Source organism: Alligator sinensis, unplaced genomic scaffold (genome assembly GCF_000455745.1).
Source record: "Alligator sinensis unplaced genomic scaffold, ASM45574v1 scaffold412_1, whole genome shotgun sequence".
Taxonomy (NCBI): Eukaryota; Metazoa; Chordata; order Crocodylia; family Alligatoridae; genus Alligator; species Alligator sinensis.
The window spans coordinates 437,052-457,459 of NW_005842474.1; the positions used below are offsets into that span (position 1 = coordinate 437,052).

Sequence of the window (20,408 nt, forward strand, 5' to 3'; positions counted from 1 at the left end):
GCAGCTGTACTGACAAGCTGCCAGCCTCTGCCAGAGGTGGGTTGCCCAGCCTTTGAAAAGTCTTGTGATCTGGATTTGGTTAATGGGGCCAAAGGAGTTGGACACACCACCATCTGCACCCCTGTTTTAAAATCCTAGATCTGCTTCTATTTATACCATATTTTAACTCTAGTTCATCATCTCTAAAGGAATAACAGCAAATGCTGCCATTGTTCCCTATAAGAAATTTTCCTGCAAAAATATTTTTCACAAAGTAAGCAGCAGAATGATTAATTCATAGTCTATAATAAATAAAACTAAACGTTGAATGACATTAACATTTATCTGTAAGAAGATTATAGTACTTAGCATAAATTTACATAGCATTTCAGAGTTCTTTGTGAACATTACCTTCTTAAACTAAATGATAAAGTCCAAACTCTCCAAGAATTGTCACAGAATCTAGAAAAGTTTAAATCTCTGTCCATGATTGTACAAATGGACATCAGAATCAGCTTATGTATGACAGTTGTGGCATCGGTAAACACAGCATATTTTTAGATTTGCAGGGACAGCTGTAGCTTGCAACAATAAGGGGATTGGATAAGTCAGTTTTTAAACTGGCTCCTTCATGTCAATGCAGACAGATAGCTATTGCTGTAACTGCTGTAGCTGTACTTTGTTTTTCATATATGGATGTTCTGTTACTTTTCATTAAGTGAAACACCGACTCAGTGGTATATAATATTTTGTTTCTAATAATAAGTTTGTACTGATGTAATCCCTATGTGCATTTCTGAACCAGTTCTGACCCCAAAACAAACCTATCTGTAAAACTGCGTGTTTTCATGTTAGATTGAGAGGCTTAAAAAGATTACCCATGTAGCTCCTTACCGGTGAACAATCTAATTTAGCTCCAATATATCAGTTGTTCCTTTAGTAATTATTAACTCATAAGTGTATCCAAATTTACTTGGGACACCTAGAACTTTTGGTAACAACTTGGTGTCTTTCTTACCTGTTAATGTTTTTATTATCAAAACATTTTCCCCAGATATTTGCATAGGAAGAGATGTGCAAATGTGAGAGGATTGGTGCATTTTTTTTTAATAGCAAAAAATCAGGTAGATTGTAAAATAGGCAAAAAAATGTTAATTTCATCCCTTTTCCTCTTAAGATAATAAAAAAGCCTAGCAATATGATTGTACTATTTGGCTCTTAATTTAATAAAACTGATTTGTATGTGAATTTTTTTTTTAATTTAGACTACAATCTCTCTCTGGGTACGTACAGATGTTTCGGGAGGTTAAACTGCCACCTGATCTTAGTTCACCTAGGTATGAACTTTATACTTGGATCCCTAGTTAGGTCAATCTAAGTGCAAACTGTACACCAATTCAGGAAAGTTAGATGGGTCTGAAAATGACCAGCCTGCTCTAAGTTAACTGAACCTCAAACATAGTCTGACTTAGTTTAGGTCTGGCAAGCAAGATCCATCTAAATGAACTTCTGTACAGTTCCCAGCACTAGGACTAGGAAAGCCCAGCTGCTGGCCACAGCCCTGGGACTGCTCTCTTCCTATCCGCCCTTCTCCTGACACTGGGCTCTTGCCCCACCCCCAGATGGACAACCTCCATCCCTATAGACCAGCCACCGCCCCCACCCCAAGCTTTCCATCCCACAAGCCTCTCCTGATGCAGGTTTTACTCATGTTGACCCATGTTGGGAGTCGACCAAAGTAAGTCAGGGTGGGTGAGATCGGGAAGGACTGATTTACCAGAGTCGCTATTTGTCTGGGGAGAGGACTTGGGGGGATAAAAATAGCCCCTGGTCCTGAGTGATGGGGAGGGAACCCCACTTGCCCCCCAAATCCTGCCAAGCCCTCCCAGACCTCATCCACCCTGCCTGCCTACCTAACCCCCACCACAGAGCCTGCTTCTCCCCACCCCAGTCTCTCCCAAACTCCCCTGCTAGTATTCCCAGACCCCCCCCGCCATCTGCTACATGGACCCTGCTTGCTCCCCAAGCCCTCCCACTAGCCCCTCCATCCCAGCTCACCTTAGATTGGGTGCCTGTTTTAAACTCCCATAATGTACCCAAATATCTGTACATACTCTGTTCTATAGATGTTGCTGTCAACCAAAATTCAGCTCCCTGAAAGTGAAATAGAAGTCCAGTTGACATACTCATGTTTATTGAAATATACTAGATTACTAAAAATGTATTCAGCTCTGTATTAAGTATCATAATCGTATGTTTACATTAAACATAGTGTACAAAAACATAAAGTTTGGAAATTTAAACTCCTTCACTAGATTTTCACTCAAGTGCAGATTGTTTAAAATATATAAAACTGATAGATTTTCTTTAGGAAATCTACATATTGGTTTAAAAGAATAAACCAAATATGGTTCATTCAAATATTGTTAACAACACCTTTTCTTTTTCCTACCACAGACACTATAGCTGAAAGAAATGCACTAAGAGAACATGTGTATCCAAAACTGAGAGAATTCTGCAGGGAAAACTACGGGCTGGAATTTCAGGTAGATTGAGATGTAATCTTCTATTATGATAAATTTTCAAAAATAGCATGGTTAATTATGTTTAAAATGTATGTAATGATTTATTTTTATTTAGAAAAAATGTAAGGTTGATTTAAACATTGACAAAATACAAGCATATGCAAAATAAGTAACATACACTTAATATTAGAAATTTGTCAACTTGAAGTGGTCAAAACATCTTGAGTGAAGTTAGCTGGTATTAATAAAAAGACGCGTAAGAAAAAAATGCTGAGTGTTCTAGAATTTTTTTTTGGCTGGGAACCTGGAGCAAACAGACAACATTTGCTCTTCTAAGATATGTATACAACCCAGTGATAACACTTGAAAATAGTAAACTATTAATAAATGGTAACTATTATTATCGGTTTTACTTTGATCAGCATGAAGTTACAGTATCTGCATAGTACGTACAATATTTGCAACCACATTTTTAAAAATAATTCCTCCAGCAAACAATAAATGGTGTTTGAAAGGAACAGTAGTGAAGTCTTGATTACTAATGAAATAAATAATAGAATATTTTGTAAATATACCCAGAGTTCTTGAATCATCATGTCCAAATTTGGAGAGCCATGATATGAAATCCTGGCTCTATTTCAAGTTGATGGTAAAGTTCTCAACATTAATTTACAGGGGCCAGGACTTCATTCATTCTCCCTGTATCTTAGAAGTAGCTTTTCTTCACTTCTTGTATAACAGCAATGAATTAGATCTGATCTGAAAAGGAGAAGTTAAGAGTTACGCTTGAAGTCACTGGGATTACTTAGTTGAAGTTAGGTATGGGTTTAAGTACCTTACTGAGCCATTAGCCATAAGTCTTTGAGCCAATAGTCTTTTGAAGTCATAGCTAAAGATCATATTTACAATGGCAAGACCTCCTGTTAGAAACTTGTTATCCAGACATAGGAATTCGTTCTTTAAGACGCTGAATCTTTAGCACCCAGTTAATAAACAGGTGTTGACAAAAAGGCCAAGTATTGCATAATAAATAAACAATGGAATAAAATAAACAAAATAGAAATTAAATAAAAGAAGCCAACGGTTACATAAATTATCAGCTCTTAAAAACAGACTAAATGAAAAACGTAAACCCATTTCAAACTTTGAGCGGTCAGCAACCTTTAGCTCGGGACTGGGCAAAATACGGTCTGCAGGCCATTCTATCTAGCCTGCAGGGCCCCTAAAAAATTTAGAAAATTTAAATATTTTTTCTGCCCCTAGCTGCATGTCAAAGATGACAAAGCACCAGGGGCAGCAGGACCCAGTAGCTGCAGCATCAAGGCCTGCCCAGTTTTCCCTCTCTGCCCTGTACCCCTGCCTAGCAGAAGCTTCTGCCCTCGGACCCTGGGGCTGTTCCCACCACCTCCTGCCAGAGAGGGAAATTCAGATGAGTGGGGGTGGAGGGAGGCAGAGGATCACATGTGATCACCTCAGTCTTCAGGCCAGGCCGGGCCAGCTCCTGTGGTCCCGGCACTGCAGCTGGGAACCATGTGGTGCTGATGCAGCGGGCAGGAGGTGAAGAGAAGCGCTGTGGTGGTGGGCAGGAAAGCGGGGAAATGGCGGTGGCAGGGAGAGGAGTGGCAGCGAGCGGGTGTTCAGGAGCGCAGCAACAGCTGGGCAGGAGTGTAGAGCCTGCACTTCAGCACCAGTGCCAGTGGGAGCCCAGAGTGGGGTGGTGGGAGCGTGGGGCCTGGGCTGGCAGGGGCTCTATGGAGCCGTGCTGACTCTCCCCTCTCCCTGCTGGTGCAACCCAACCCAGCTCCATAGAGCCCAGGCCACCCTGCCCTCCGCCCACACTGGTGCAGCCCCTGTGCTTCTGCCCAGTTGTCACTGCGCTCCTGCACATCCGCTCACTGCCACTTCCCGCTGCTTGCTCCCACCATTTCCCTGATTTTCAGCCCACTGCTGCTGCTGTTCCTTTCCACCCCATGTGGTTCCCTGCTGCATCCTGTGGTCTCAGCCGTGCAGCTGGGACATGTTGCTGGACCACCAAAGTGGGGGACAAAGAAGGGTAGCAGTGACAAACGGGGCGAGAAGTGACAGTGAGTGGCAGCATGGGGCTCGTGCTGATGCCCTGGGGCTAGGAGCATGGAGCCCAGGCTTGGAGGAGCGCTGGTGCAGGGGCTCTGCCTGCCGCAGGGGGGCTGTGGACAAACCCTCCAAACATGACACAACTCTTCCCAGCCACCTTCTCTCCCCATACCCACCCACACCCCCCCACACATGCACCCATATGCTCTCCCACCCCCTTCACACACACACACACACACACACACACACACACACACTCATACCCCCACATCCCCCACAATATACAAGAGTAAGACTTCATTTAAAGCTATTATACAATCACCTCTATATACACTATGCAAACATATAAATCAGGACAAAATATTTTTTTAAATCAAATTAATGAATGTTTTAGTAGACGGTTGATTTTTAGAATATAATTTGGTATTTTTCTGGTTCTGAGATGGCAAACCCCCTTGCCAAGAGGAATACTTCTGGGGACAAGGGGCAGGACTCCTGGTGGCAAAGGTCAGGGGTTAGAGGGTAGGGCTTCTGGTCCCAAGATGGCCCCACCCCACCCTTGCAGCCCTCGACCACTTGTCAAAACTTGGTAAGCGGCCCTCCACCCAAAATAATTGCCCTCCCCTGCTTTAGCTGCTGATTGAGTCCTAACCAAAACCCTCTCTTCAGCTCCACAGGCCTCTCTTCTAGGAGGGCAGTTGCAGATTATGTAGTGGAAGGGGCTAGCTCATCTAGGTGGAGACAGTTCTTCTGATGAAGTCCCAGCTAGAGTCCTCTCTCCAGTTCCACAGCCCCTATTGAAGTCAGTGAATGACTGTTCAGACCAGAGCCTCTGGCAGATGGAATAAACATGTGCAATTATTATAAAAAATATAATTCATTTTACAGACAAATACAACTCCAAATCTTCAAGCATCCTCAGCACTTAATTCACATAAAGCTGTGCCACTGCTTTCCAGTAGGTCAGCTTTACAGAACAAAGCAGCATTGTCTTTAGTAATAACCGTGGTAAATGCTTTTAAGACAGTCTGTATGTAAAGCTCTGCATGTATATTGAGCAACAAATTTTGATTGTGGCTGTTTTTATATCAAAACAGTTTTTTTTAATCACAGTCAATTCTATTGAATCAAAATGGAGTTGTTAAGCCTTTTTTGCATGTAAAGATAGTATTCAGTTTGATTTCTTTTCTTTTTTTTTTTTTTTTAAATGATGATTATGAAGCAACTTGACATGAGGGTGCCAGCTGATCATCTCTTTGGACAGTCTCAGTAGCGCTACTGCATGAAGGGAATGCTAACAGTGTATTAATTACTAAAACCAACTTCTTTTACTGTCCCCTGTGGTATTCAAGGAAAATGCTGATGCTGTCTAACTTATCCAGATTTTTTATCTGCCTTACTCTTCAGCTATCTCTGGAGAGACACCTCAAAGAAAGAAGGGAACAAAATAAACTAAGATCTCCTTTATATATAACAAAATGCCTTTATACCATACTTGCAAGCAAAAACACATCCTGAGGTGGACTATATTGTCCTGATATGATAAAAATATCAAAATACCTATAGTGTGAAAAAGTAAAAGACTGCAATTGTTACTTCAGTAATAATCAATGAATATGCTTGCTGAGAAGGATAAGTAGCAATCCTCTTCCTCTGGTCAGTATTTACAAAATAAAAATTCTTATTTTATAGCTTCAACCATTATCTGAAGACTGAGTGCCATAAGTCTCAAAACCCAGGAAAGTCTTTATATAGGAGAAGGTGTGGTGATCTGCCCCACAAGCAGAGAAGTTGATTTATCTGATTTGCATTTCCTTAAAAACAGGGGATCCCTAAAAGGCATTGAGTCAAATTTAGTTTTCACATTACTCTTCACGGGAAAAGTTTTGCAAAAAATTAAAAAATAAGGAAGTATTCTGGAGTGATTCTGGGGTAGCATTTGTGGAGAAAATGTTTATTTTTTGATTATCTTCTAACATGTAAACTCACCATCATCACTACTTTCATTAGACTACGGTAGTGCCTGTGAAATGCAGGGACTTTCCAGATAGAGAGAAGGAGACATCAGTTCATTCCTGTAATACATACAGAACTTGGATGGATGAAAAAAAATGTACTTTACCTTTTACCCTTTCAAAAAACAACAAAGTTATAGATATTTCATTGATTCCCCATTATTCCCTATCGCCAAATCTTTTCTGAATCAATTTGTAAAGCCTAAAGCTTCTAGAATTTCAATTTGGATTCATAGATTCGGCCTCCGAATCATCTCCGAATCGCAATCCAAAGCTTTGCACAGCCCTACAAGTAACATACTATAGGGTATCCTCAAGTCACCATCTATTTGATAAATCATGACATAAATGAAATTCATTCTAATATAGTCAGCATTCCAGTTTTCTTTGAGTCATCTGGCTCTACCAATAACAGGGTCTCAATTGTTGCAAAACATCTGATCCGTCAGGCTTCCTAAAGTTGTTGGCTACTCCTGTGGGACATAATCACCATATGTGGGGAAGTATGACTGAATTTATTAGCTGCTCCTCTGCATTTGTTTGTTTAGTAGATTTTATTTGTTCCAGACTAGAACATTTTAAGAAAATGTTTCTGAAAAGCTGGCATTTATATTTGTATTTTTGTTTAAGATATAGGACTTAAAATAAGCTAAAAAGATCCAGGACACTTGGCATTTTATATCCTTAAATAGTTTGAGAGATATGCTTGTTTGGTGAGTAGGGGGTTAAACTGAACAACTGACTGTTTTGGAAATATTATCTCAGGATAATTTTCAGCTATTCACAAGGGTCATGTTCCTGCACACAGGACAAAATGGTAGGAAAAAAGATGTCTGATAAATGGAGACATTCAGCTTTGAACAAAAAGGCCGCCTACTTCGTTAATAATTTTACAATATTGTCCATTTCAACAGCTGAGAGATCATATAACATACAGAAAGATATATGAAATAAAAAGCTAGCTTCTTTTAACTAATAAGGAAAAGAAACTGAGTGACCTTTAAAAGTGGTAGGGTGTTTTGACAGAAACTGGGAAAAAGAAATGGAGAACACTGACTGGTGAATGAAAGCTTTAAAAAATATATATATGATGTTATAACAGATCCAAGTCAGTCAAACTTAGGTAACCGGTATTTATACAGAACAACAGATCTCCAACCCCTTTTGGCAATATTGCTGGGTAATAATGGCAGAACACTTGCCATTTTCTCCAATACAAATAAAAAATAACTTCAGCATTAGATATAGTTATCTTGATAGTCTGTTATTTCTATAGATGCATATTTATTATATGCAAGGCAAAGAATTCGTAAATCCCTTTTTCTAAATTCTGTGTACATTCACAGGGATGACATCTTTAACAGCTTGCCTTGCAAGACAGTTTTTTTCAAACATTGTGTTGTTTGATTTGTAACTTGTTGACAGTGAATCATCACATTACAATGCAACATCACAGAATCATGTTCTAACAAGATTTTGTGAAGTCATGATGTAACTTAGAACATGATGGCATTACACCAGCTCTCAGTGATGGTTTAGAAGATGTTAGGGCAACTGTTCAAAAGGATGCTTTTGATTTTCTGTATGCAGCGTTATGCATACATACTCATTCGTATATATAATTGCTAAGTTATTAGGTATAAAGTCGTTTATGGACATTTGTTATAGGTTACTATTCAGGATATGGAAGAGCTCAGTCACAACTGTGATGGACGTATGTTTATGAGCAATAAAACATACGCATTTATTCTAGAGATTTTTTCCCATTTTTGTAACTGTCAATACAATCATACAAGACTTGATTGAATGTCTCCCAGTGAGAAGTAAACTGTGGGTGCAGAAGATTTATCATTTAAAAATATTGCTGTCCAGATTTATCATTTAAGTCTGTTGTCCCATGGCCCAAGCAGCTAACCAATATTTCGGGCCTTGTATGTTTCTTTCAATTAGAAGATGAAATGTATTATACATATCAGATGTTTCTATAATGCATCCTTTTTATTTGCAAAACATGTGCTTAATGTCCTGTTTCCCTGAACACTATAAGAACAAGAAGCAGGAGGCATCTTTCTTGTTCAGAAGTACAAGCCCACTCCACAGCCAGTCTGGTGCCCCAAGGAGGTCTCTTGCTACTACATCTTTAAGGGCATTGCATCCTCTGTTTCTCTGAATTTTTTTGTGGTTTTCTCCTGGATTTTTGTTTGCTTTCTGCTCTGACACAGACAGAAACATGACACTTCATTAATCAATGATTTGATTAGTGTTTTAAAACATTTCTAAGGAAACCCATCTTGTTCTACCCAAACTAGGTCTTAGTGAAGCCTTCCACTACTGATCCCTACCATGAACAGTGCCTTCTGTTGTTTCAGTTTTCAATAAAGAAATGGCCATGTAATTGCTGAAGTCAGGATAGGTTTGTACCTTGTAGACTGACTTAATCACAGACGTATAGCATAAGCTTACTTGAATCCATGCTCACTTCATCAGATGCTGTGAAAGGACACTGCTCTCAGTTTTAGGCTGTATAAAAGGTGGCTGGCATTCCCATAAATCAAAGCCACACTTGCTGAGAACCACTTCCACCCTGGAACAAAACAATGACAATGTATCGGCATATGGAAAACACCTAGAGCTCCTTGACTTCACTTTTGAGTAGAGAGAAAGGAAAAGGCACATAAGCACAGTTCTTCAAATACACTGTCCCTCACCTGTATTTTCCTTCTCAGAGTTCTGAGGATCTTTGGAGGCAAATGAAGTGAGTGAAACCCAATTATCCATTTATAACTATGGCTCCAAGCATTCACTTGTGTGTAGCACTTGTGAAGTCTCATTAAGTGCTGCCATATTCAGAAGGAACACACACTTACAGTAAAGTAAAGCTCAGCTGACAGATCTTTCTTGGGAAATACACTCCTGCAGCAATTAAGGACAAGCACAAAGCTCACCATACCCTGCTCTAAGCATGAGCACATATTTCTTTGACCCGCCTTCCCTAACAGATATAGAGCGCCCTGCATATGTGTATTTAAAAAAATCAACAAAAAAAACACCAAAGCATGCCATTGCACATTCTTGTTTGCCTGGGGTGAAGATGAAGCATCAAACATATTGCAGAGGTTGTTCATGATGCTTCATAAAGCATTAATAGAAGACACCTAAATAATGATGTTATAATGCTGTAACATCCAGAATAGAATAGCATAGAAGCTCAGTGCTTTAGAGATTCATCCTACAACCCAAATTATGAAAAAGCAGATTTCCAGGCTTTCTCTTTCTGTTATAAAAGATTTTATGACTCAAAAGAACACCTAAGAGCAGGTGCGATTAGGAAGGTGACATTTGCACTTAGTCTCATTAATAGTGATAACCACACTGTAATGAATCAGGATGAATTTGTGTTGTGTACAAGACATAAGGTAAGATTTACAGAGTGAGGAGACAGTAAAGACAAAATCCTAAAATTGCAGGAGGTTTTTCTGTATGCTGTAGAAATGCTGGTAGGATATTTTGTAACTGCAAAGTTATAGATTCATAGATGCTTGGGTCAGAAGGGACCTCAGTAGATTATTGAGTTTGGCCCCCTGCCTGGGGCAGGAAAAAGCACTGGGGTTAGATGACCCCAGCCAGATGTATGTCTAGCCTCATCTTAAAGTCCCCCAAAGTAGGGGAGAGCACCACCTCCCTTGGGAGCCCATTCCAGATTCTAGCAACGCTTACCGTAAACAAGTTCTTCCTTGTCTGACCTAGACCTGCTCTCGGTCAGTTTGTGGCCGTTGTTCCATGTTACTTCAAGGGGTGACCTAGTAAACAGAGCATCTCCTATTCCTTGCTGCTCCCCCTCCCCCCGATAAATTTGTAGGCTACCACAAGATCACCTCTGAGCCTTCTCTTGTGGAGGCTGAAAAGATGCAGGTCCCTCAGTCTCTCCTTGTAGGGCTTTGCCTGCAGGCCCCTAACCATACACGTGGCCCTCCTCAGAACCCTCTCGAGGTTGTCCACATTCCTCTTGAAGCGCGGCGCCCAAAACTGGATGCAGTACTCCAACTGCGGCCTGACCAATGCCACGTAGAGGGGAAGTACCACCTCCCTGGACCTGTTCATCATGCACCTGCTAATGCATGATAACGTGTGGTTAGCTTTGCTGATCACTTCGTCACATTGACAACTCATGTTTATCTTGGTGTCAACTTTGACTCTGAGATCCCTTTCCACTGCTGTGCTGCTGAGAAGGTCCTCCCCCAGCCTGTTTTATATCACTTCTTCTAACACGTAGGAAAGATGCACACCACACCTCTTGCCACAATGTTCTCTTTACTTCTTGTTTGAGTTTTGTGGCTTTGATGCTTGAGAAAATACTTGAATTACACAATAAATTCCTCTAGCTTTTAATTCAGAAGTTTTTGGAGCTGAGAATTTATAACTGAAATATTTAAGTTATTTTAGATGTAATTCAGATATTTAGGCATTTGACAAATATCAAGAACAGCATCAAGTTTGGTAATAAAACCATAAAGATAAACCAGCAGGGAAAGATGAACAAAAAGGGAAGCAAAGAGATGTTTTCTGATGAGACTTGAAAAGAGAGAGAGGAAGTGTGAGATGTCAAGGCCTGCAAAGAAGTCTCCTGTTCCAACAGAAGGTTGGGGAAAGTGTTTTGTATATTGTATATTTTGGCCCTGATGCAGCAGACACATACATGCAATGTGATTATTACAACTAGTTACATTGAAACCAACTAGTGCAATGCATGAAGCAGAAGAAATTTAGGTTGGAGATTAGAAAGAACTCCAAGTGGCTTAACTAGATGGTGCTAGTTCTTACAGTACAAGTTCTATCTACCTTACAGTGTGTTTTTCATAGATTCATAGATAGTAAGGCTGGACGGGACCTTGGAAGATCACTGGGTCCAGCCCCCTGCACCAAGCAGGAAAGACAACTGGGGTCAGGTGACCCCAGCAAGGTGACCATCCAGTCTCCTCTTGAAGATTTCCAGGGTAGATGATTGCATGACCTCTGGAGAGAGCTTATTCCGCAGTCCAGACACCCTAGTTGTGAAGCAGTTTTTCCTAATGTTGAGCCTGAAACGGTCTTCCAGGAGTTTGTGACCATTACTCTTGGTTTTCCCCTCAGGTGCCCTGGTAAACAGTTGCTCACCAAGCCCTTAATGTAGCAGTAAGCTGCTACCAGGTCCCCTCTCAGCCTTCTTTTTTTCAAGCTGAAGAATCCCAGATCCCTCAGCCTTTCCTCATATGGCTTGCCATGCAAGTCAGTGAACATTATAGATGTCCAGACAGCATCTAGCCATGCACTTCCTACTTGATCATGACCTCCAAGCACTGCCAACAATGCATAGAATACATATAAAAATAACGGTTAACGGCATGTCCCAATGTTTGTTTTAATTTGGCACCAAATCCATCACTCCAGCTACTATTATAAACACTAGATGCTTCTTGTTTATAATTGATAATAGATTTTTGTGTTAATTTACAGTGGCATAAGAAAATCTCAGCATGATGCACCATTATTTTATTTTAAATAATACAGACATTTGGATTCGGTTCCTTTAAGTGAAATTTTCTGTAATAAAGACACTTCCATCCTTTCAAGTTAAAATATGTAGTGAAACCACACTTTATCACTTAATCTCTTTAAATAAATTTAGCAGCCTTATCCCAGTTTCTTACAGGCATTTTCTTGCATCTTATTAACATTGTAAAACTGAAGTTGTAGCTACAAATGAAATTCTGAACAGCAAGACATCTGCCTTTATATATTCATAAAGTCTTTGCTTACAAACCAGCAAACAGTAAAGGAATGACGGAAGAGTAACATTAGAAGAGTGACATTACAATATATAACCTTGTTCTACCTTTTGTTCTGGGTTATAACACAGGGTAGATTGATCTGTTGATTTGAAAGACAGAGGGGTAAAATCCTGGCCCTATTGAAGTCGGTGGCAGAACTCCCATTGGTTTCATTGGGGCCAGGGTTTCACCCACAGCCTTTCCTTTATGTCTTTTTTTGCATTACAGGAGCACCTGAAAGCCTTACATGAGATCAGGACCCCACTGTGCTCAGAGCTGTACAAACAGATAGTGAGCGACGGTCTTATACCAAAGAGTTTAAAGCTTAAAAGGAGAAAACCCTGGGTTACGAAACAGATAAATTGACTTGCCAAAGATCACACAGGAAGTTTCCATCAGCTCTGAATAGAACCCATTGCCTTTGTAATGGAATTCAATTTAACTGCAAAGAGGAAATGAAATCTCTTGAGTTTTTGTGCATCATGTTATATAGATGGAAAATGCAGTAAAGAATAAACTAACAATATTTTATACATTGATTTCCAGGTCATAGACTTGTACTGGGGAGTAGAAACAGAAGAATGGGATAGTCCTGAGCTCCAGAAGACTCGTATGAAGCTGTTAGAAGATTGCTTGAAAACTTCTGCAGGTCCATGTTTTGTTGTGGGTATAAAAATAATGCTATACTTTAAAACAAAATATACTAATTGCTATTCTAGCTTCTGAAGTGCAGTTAAAAGTTTTTCTCTATAAAATACTTGTTTTTTTTATACATTTAAAGTATTTCTTGGTGCTGTTTACTGAAATGTTTTAAACGCTTCCCCAATAATAGGATGCTGCAAATAATAGGGAATCAGAAATCGGTAAGGAGAGTGGATCCTCCATAGCCAGCTATTTTGGTTGTGTGTGACCATGGCTTCTGGTTTCATCTTGATTACAGAGGCCTCTGTTGGTTAATTGGTAATGCTTCTCTAAAATATTGTATGTTAGTTGGCCGGCAAGGGAATGACGATAAAAGAAAATGTGGCCCACTGCTGCATGTATTACAACCTGCAGGGCTCCGCACAGGTCCAAAAATTTGGCAGTGAAGGACCAGTGGCACCACTCCCCTGCTGCCAAACTTTCAGACCCAAGGGGAGCCCCTGGCCTTGTGTGCTGGATCAGGCACCCAATCTCAGTGTACAGGGCTAGCCAGGAGTGTCACCAGCCCCAGGGTCCAATTTGGGGCATGCAGGAGTAGCACTGATCCCTCAGGGCCCAATCCCAGTACATGATGCAATTCCAGGGCCCTGGGGCTTAATTCTGGCACAGAGGGCTTGATCAGGACCATGCACCAGCCCCACACCACTCCTCTGGCTCATGGAACCAAAAGGCTGAGCACCATTATGTTAGAGAATAGCAGAGACTTGCATCCACTTTCTCCAGCTTGGTCTGGCAGGCCCAGGAAATGAAATGATTCTTTTGAAGTGAACTTCAAAAAAAGAGCAGATTGGTAACAACCAGGGAAATCTATGACTTATTTTTCTGGCCCTAACTTACCATTATTCACTATTGCTAGGATGGGTTGCTTTAGGAGATGTCTGCAACTTTCCTGAATTTTAAGCTATCTGGCAAGAAGAGATAATTCCTGTATTTATCCTCACTGGTTCCTGCCAGTAGACACAAGTGATGAACTTAAATACATTTTAAACACTGGCTCATAAAACCAGATATGGTCCTTTCTGTGTAAGAGATGGTATTTTTTGTGACTGTCCCTGTTTTGTTTTGTTTTGTTTTTAATATCCAGCTCAATAGATGGTCTCTTGCCATCCATTATAGTATCTTCAGTTGTGGCAATCTAAATTTATGAAGCCATGCCAAAGATTATCTTGAACTCAATAACAGAAAGACACTACAAGTAGACTGCATCAGTTTTAAATCCTGCCAAGTATTAATTCTGTCTTTTCAGTAAAGCATACACAATAAATGTTGCTGTCGCTGGTTTCACAATAATTATATGGTACAGAATAGAATTTTAAATGCAAAGTTTTATTTCCTTCTGGTATTTAGAAATATTTGTACCCTATTTTAACAAGCACATAGGTAACTTGAAAATATTTTGGGGGCAGATCAGTATATAGCACAGATTACATTAATCTTAAATCTGGAAGCAACAATATATTGATTTTGGACTAATAATAGTATCCTTTTGCCAATTATTTTAAAGCATCATGTCTGCTTTTAACACTTCTCGGTAGATTGAGGTAATTGTAATGAGGATAGGTGTATGATAGCATAGCCAGAAATTGACTTTTAAGCAGTTTAGATTGAAACATCTTGTGTTAACACTGATATATGAAACAAAGGATGTAAAACCATTTGGGATGCAGGTGGATTTGTATGTGAAATCATTATCGGGTGAGAGTCAGTGAAAATACTTAAGTGTGTAAGATAAATAAGATTGTCTGCGCATTCATAGGTGACTGTCTTCAAATGTCTGTTTCTGACTGCAATTCCAGGAAATATTTGCCTTTAATTGACTGATTTAGGTCTCCATTTTTACAAAAAAAAATTCTGGTTTATTGTTTTTGTTATATGTTAATAGAATAGAGTAGAGGAGGGAACTATCCATGCCTTAGCATTTTTGTTTTGTAGAGTCACAGAACTAAAACTATAATAATGCTACTAGTGGTACTGGCAGTGTAATGGTTCAGACTCCATCATTTCTGTTTTACGGAGAAGCACTTGTAAAAACTCTTTACCTGTGTTTATAGCTATAACCCATTTAATTTTGACATAAAGAGCCTCTGTAAAGAGAGACAGATGGAAGCCCTATCTACGTAAGAGAAATATTCACTGGGTGACTATACTGTTATAAGTACACCAGAGTAGACCTCCCTAAAATAAACTGGACCAAAATGAGACTCTCTCCCTGTCTTAAATTTAGTCCAGCAATTTTCAGCTAGGCAGGACTAATCCATATCAAATCATTTCCACAATTTTCACACTCCAAGTGTCAAAAGAATTTGTACTGAATTGTGAGGATTTAATTATTGCAGTGTCTCATAGAAGTTTTCAAAGAATGGGAATGAAAAGTGACTGGTATAACTTATTACTGCTCTGTCCTTTATGTTCTCTCCACATTAACTTTATTACAGTTGTCAGGTTACTCTAGGTCAGCACAAGGTACCAATATGTCTCTTTGAAATCTTCAGGTATATAATATTTTATATTAGCTTTGCCTATGAATGAGTCACTTGCAGAATATTCCCCCATGCACAAGAGTTGAAAGGCTCTAATAAGGAACCAGATTCCTGATTTTACCCACAACCACAGGAGTGAAACTGAAAGGCAGCTAGTGAAGAAAGATATGAGATATATATATATATATATATATCTCCCAAGCGATGAGAATAGCTTGGGAGAGTAAGTATGAAAGACTGCTTAGATTAGCTCTACAAGGAACTGTTGTTAAAATGAAAAGGCCAAATTAAAATAACTTTTCAAGCAAAGTTGCAAAAAACCTGCAAAAAAAAGGACATGGCAAAAGGGACATTCATACAACATAAAAATGTTTGAGGGAAGTAAAGTTAAATTTTAATAAATCTTAAATGCACTCCTGCTAAAATGAAATCTTAAGGATATGCTTATGGAGGGTGCTTCGACAGATATCAGTAAGACATGGCTGTCTTTTACCATTTGTCAAATTGAAAAGCTCAGGTGGAGGAAATTGGCTCAATGACCAGATTGAGTTTCCATAGTTGACTGTACTAGAGAGAAACAGTTCAGACATTTAGTTCTGTTCTATCCCCTATGTTGTTAAGGCTTAAGTTTCCATAGTTTCACTAATATTCACTAAGAGAATGTTGCCTAAGGCAAATTTATCTTCGATTTTTCTAAATGTAGATAAATGAACTAAAGAGTGGATTTTAGATCTGTAATAATGGAAATGACAAATGCTACTTTAAATGGAAAAAAGAAAGATTGTGGAAAGTCTTTGTCCTAGATTTTTATGAAAAAAATCAAGATGAAAAATTTAGATAACTGTTAATAATGGGTTTCTATCTGTACCTGAGGAATAGAAAACAAATTGTGTGATGCAAAAAACTGTTGGTCTGTTGGAGCCTACCCCTTTTGTGATGCTTACAAAGCAACCTTGTCTGTGACATTTCTTAGACAAGGATGGTCCAACTTCTAAATTGTCACAGGCTCCCCAGCCATACACCCTCTGGGCCTCAGTCTGTGCTATGCCAGTAGGTGGTGTTCCCCACCACACTGTGTGGCAGGTACCACCTACCGCCCATTCCATGCCAGTGCCCCCTCAGAATACACACTATATGACATCCCCTCTCCCTCCCCTGTCACACTGTGCTAGCACTCTTGCATATGTGAGATTCCCAAGTTCTTCCCATATCCCTTGGCTACAGGTTCCTTTATTCTTGCAGGCTGTGTCTCCTCCTCTGCCCACCACCTCACCCCCACCCCAGGCAGGAGCAGATAGCAGAAACTGGAGGAAAGAGGGAGAGACTGCAGTGGCAGGAACTCAAACGATGGGAGGCACCCAGAGCAAGAGCCTGGGGGTACAAGTTAATCCTTCAGGGGCTACATATAGCCCATGGGCTGCCAGTTGGACAGCCTTGGGTTAGAGCAGTGTTGACCTGTAGCTTCTGCTTTTGTTTCTCTCACCTTTAAAGCCCAACCTTGCCCTTCTATCATAGAATCATAGAAAAGTAAGGCTGGAAGGGACCTCTGGGCTAGGGACAGACATTAGAAATGTCCAGACCCCTTCCTGGTTTAACTTATACCAGAGTCCCCTAGCATTCCTCTGTTCCTTCCATGGAAAATAAGAAGAGCTTGAACTAATGAGAAAGGCTTTTGTGTTCTTGATGGGGTGCTAAATGCTGTGTTATCTACTCGAGAACAGGGGACCCCTCCCTAGTCAGAGCATCCTACCAGAGCCTGGCCATGCCCCCCGCCCCTCCCCCAGCTCTGCACTATGGAAGGGAAGGGAGGGCTGCTCTAGCACCCCCTCCCAGCTTCTAGCCTGAACCAGTGCAGGTATGTGCCTGCATTTTTTCAGTCCAGAGGGGATGTCTGTATGGTTATGAACTGGTTCAGCCTAGCCAGATTAGACTAACCTGCAAAGACTGAATCAATTCAGGCTTATGCTTTTTGAATGTCTGTCCCTAGTCCAGATGTTTGAAGACTGCTGTCATGTCCCTTCTCAAGCACCTTTTCCATAAGCTGAACGTGCCTATTTCTTCAACCCTTCCTCATGTGGATTACCTTCCAAGCCCTTTATCATTTTTCTCATCCACTGTAGACCCTCTCTTACTTTTCCATGTCCTTTTTAAAATGCCGAGCCAAAAATTGTGCATAATGTTCTAGGTGCAGCCTAACCATGCCAAGTAAAGAGGCACCCTATCACTTCCTCCGTCTTGCTTCTGTTGATTCAGGGCAAAAAAACACATTTATTTACACTTCAGACCATACTGAGTCTGTGATCTACCAAGATTCCTAGCTCCTTCTCCATAGTTAGGGCCCTACTGAGTTCATGGCACAAGTAGGCTGCAGTGCAACTCCTTTAATCTTACCTGTTCCCCCACGTCCCCCCCTGCCACTGATCGGCACAGGTTCCCCCACGTACCCCCCTGCCACTGATCGGCAAAGGGGTCCTACTTGTAGCTTTCTCCTGATTGGCAGGGGAGCAAACACCACATTTTTAAACATAGTGCCATTTTTACCTCCCCACCACCAAGGGGGCCCAGCAGCCCTACTGCTGATGGGTGGGCAGGTACAAATGGTGCCATGTGTAAAACCAGTTTTTGCTTCCCTGCTGATCAGGAGTGAGCCACAAGCAGGGCCCCTCCACCATTGGAAACCTGCAAGATTAAAGAAGTCGCAGCACAGCTCACTTCCACTGTGAATTTGGTAGGGCCCTATCTATAGTGCTTTCATCCAACCATGTGTCACCTAATTTGTACTTTATAATTATTCTACCCAAGGTGAAGCACCCTACATTTGTCAGCATTGAACTTCATCGTGTTAGCTCCAGCCCAGCTTTCCGCTCTGTCAAGATCCTTTTGAATTTTGCTCCTTTCCTCTAGTGTGTTTGCAGTCCGTCCCAGTTTCATGTTGTCCACAAACTTGCTCATGAAGCTTTTGATTCCAGCGTCCAAATCGTTAATAAGTATGTTCAACAGCACAGGCCTCTGTGAGACTCCACTCAGAACCTTCTGCCATGCTGATGTGGATCCATTTATAATTACCCTTTGGTTGCAACTGTCAAACTAGTTGTCTATCCACCTCATAGTAGTTTTTTCTAGCCCTCATTTCTCCAATCTATTTATGAAAAGGTCATGTGGATCTTTGTCAGAAGTCTTGCTGAAATCCAGATACACTATATCAAGTTTGTTTGCCATGATTTGTTCTTAGTAAATCCACTCTGACTGCTTGTGTTCAGCCTTTCCTTCCACAAATATTTGCAAATTAACTTCCTTTTAATATGCTTCAGTAAACTGTTGTCAGTTTCATCCCTTGCATCTGTGCAAGAGCCTCTTTATCTCTTGCATCTGTCTGTCATGCTGATTTTAGGCTCTCTGGAGCAAAGACCGTCCTCATTACTTTGCCTATACAGAATCTAGCACCGTTGGCATCAACTAGGGCTGGGTGGCAATGGTAGTACTACTAGTAGTACTAAATATTACAGTAATGATGATAAATGTTGTCTTGAATTTCTACAGAGAAAACCTCTGTCTTTTCTCTTCTTTTGGTTTGAGACTTGGCCTTCTTCCAATTTTCTGAATTCATTTTTCTAACTTTTCTCCTCTTTTGACCTAAATAAACCAGGTTAACATTGTAGCTTTTCCATTAGCTATAAATTCAAAACACCAACCATCACTCAATGTTTCTTTGAAATATAAAATCATGGAATCATAGAAAAGTAGGGATGGAAGGAAGAGATTTAAACCTCAAGACAAGGGACAGACATTATACATTAACCAGTTTAAGTGATCAGAAACTGGTTTAAACCTGTAACAGAACAGACTTTCAGTGCACATAAACCAGTTGAAAAATGCTTGATACCAGGTTGAGATAAACCTGGTTGACAGTAATATCAGACTTATCTGATTTGGCTCAAACCGGTTTATGCAATGTCTCCCAGACCCCTTCCTGGTTAACGCAGAGACCTCCAGCGTGCTCTCTGGGCATGGCTCTGCTTTCTGCTCCAGAGCAGGATTGGCCCTGCCCCTCTGCTCTCTAGTCGCAGCAGGGACAGGACATGGCAAGACATCATCCAGCATGGCCCCATTAAGGCAAAGTGAGCAGAGATGGGTTTAATTCTTCCCTCCTTCCCCTCTTCCCCCACCACAGCCGGGGTATGTCTGTCTACCAGGGAGAAGACGGGAGGGGGCTGTGGTGGTGGCCCCTCTGGCTGGCAGACCCTGTCTTCAGGACAGAAGGGACAGAGGGAGGAATTAACCCTTTTCTCTGCCACCTTCACCTTAACAGGGCCACGCGGAGTCGATTGTCCCACTGGGCAGGAAGGGAGGGCTCTATTCTTGCTATGTGGGAGTCTTCCCCCTCCTCCTCCTCCTCCTCCCAGGCTGGAGAAGAGGGGATTCTGTGTGGTATGAAAGGGGGACTTTTCCTCCTCCCCCCCCCAACTGCTGCCATCACAGGGCTGGGGCGGGGACTCTATACAAGGCTGCCCAGCTGCATGATGGACCCAGGCCAGGCTGCAGGGGTGGGGCTTAGTGATGGTGACATGAGTGGAGCGAGTGCAGACAGGAGGCTTACCCACCATGCAGCTGAGCAAGGCTGGTCCAGGCCATCAGGGTGGGGTCGCCCCCAGAAGCTGTGGCTCCATTAAAGATGCTTCCCATGCCCCAGCTGAGCCAGGCAGGGCCAGGCAGTGCCGCACACAGCTCCCCTTCCCCACCCCACAGCAGTGGGGGGCAGGGGGAGGAGGAGGAGGAGGAGAAGAGGGAATAATCCCACCCAGCACTGAACAGAGCACTCTGCGCCCT

The 20,408-nt window shown here is 41.3% G+C and overlaps 1 protein-coding gene across 1 annotated transcript in view; it reads left to right on the forward strand.

The window, feature by feature from the left end:
• Positions 1–1,248: 1,248 nt before the first annotated feature.
• The window catches only part of NWD2 (NACHT and WD repeat domain containing 2), a 93,803-nt gene continuing 74,643 nt past the window's right edge, over positions 1,249–20,408 (forward strand). Inside the window, exons 1-3 of the mRNA XM_025212594.1 lie at positions 1,249–1,316; positions 2,437–2,525; positions 12,946–13,062. Of these exons, the coding sequence (XP_025068379.1) occupies positions 13,012–13,062 (51 nt within the window). The 5' untranslated portion in view covers positions 1,249–1,316; positions 2,437–2,525; positions 12,946–13,011. The remainder of the gene's footprint in view (positions 1,317–2,436; positions 2,526–12,945; positions 13,063–20,408) is intronic.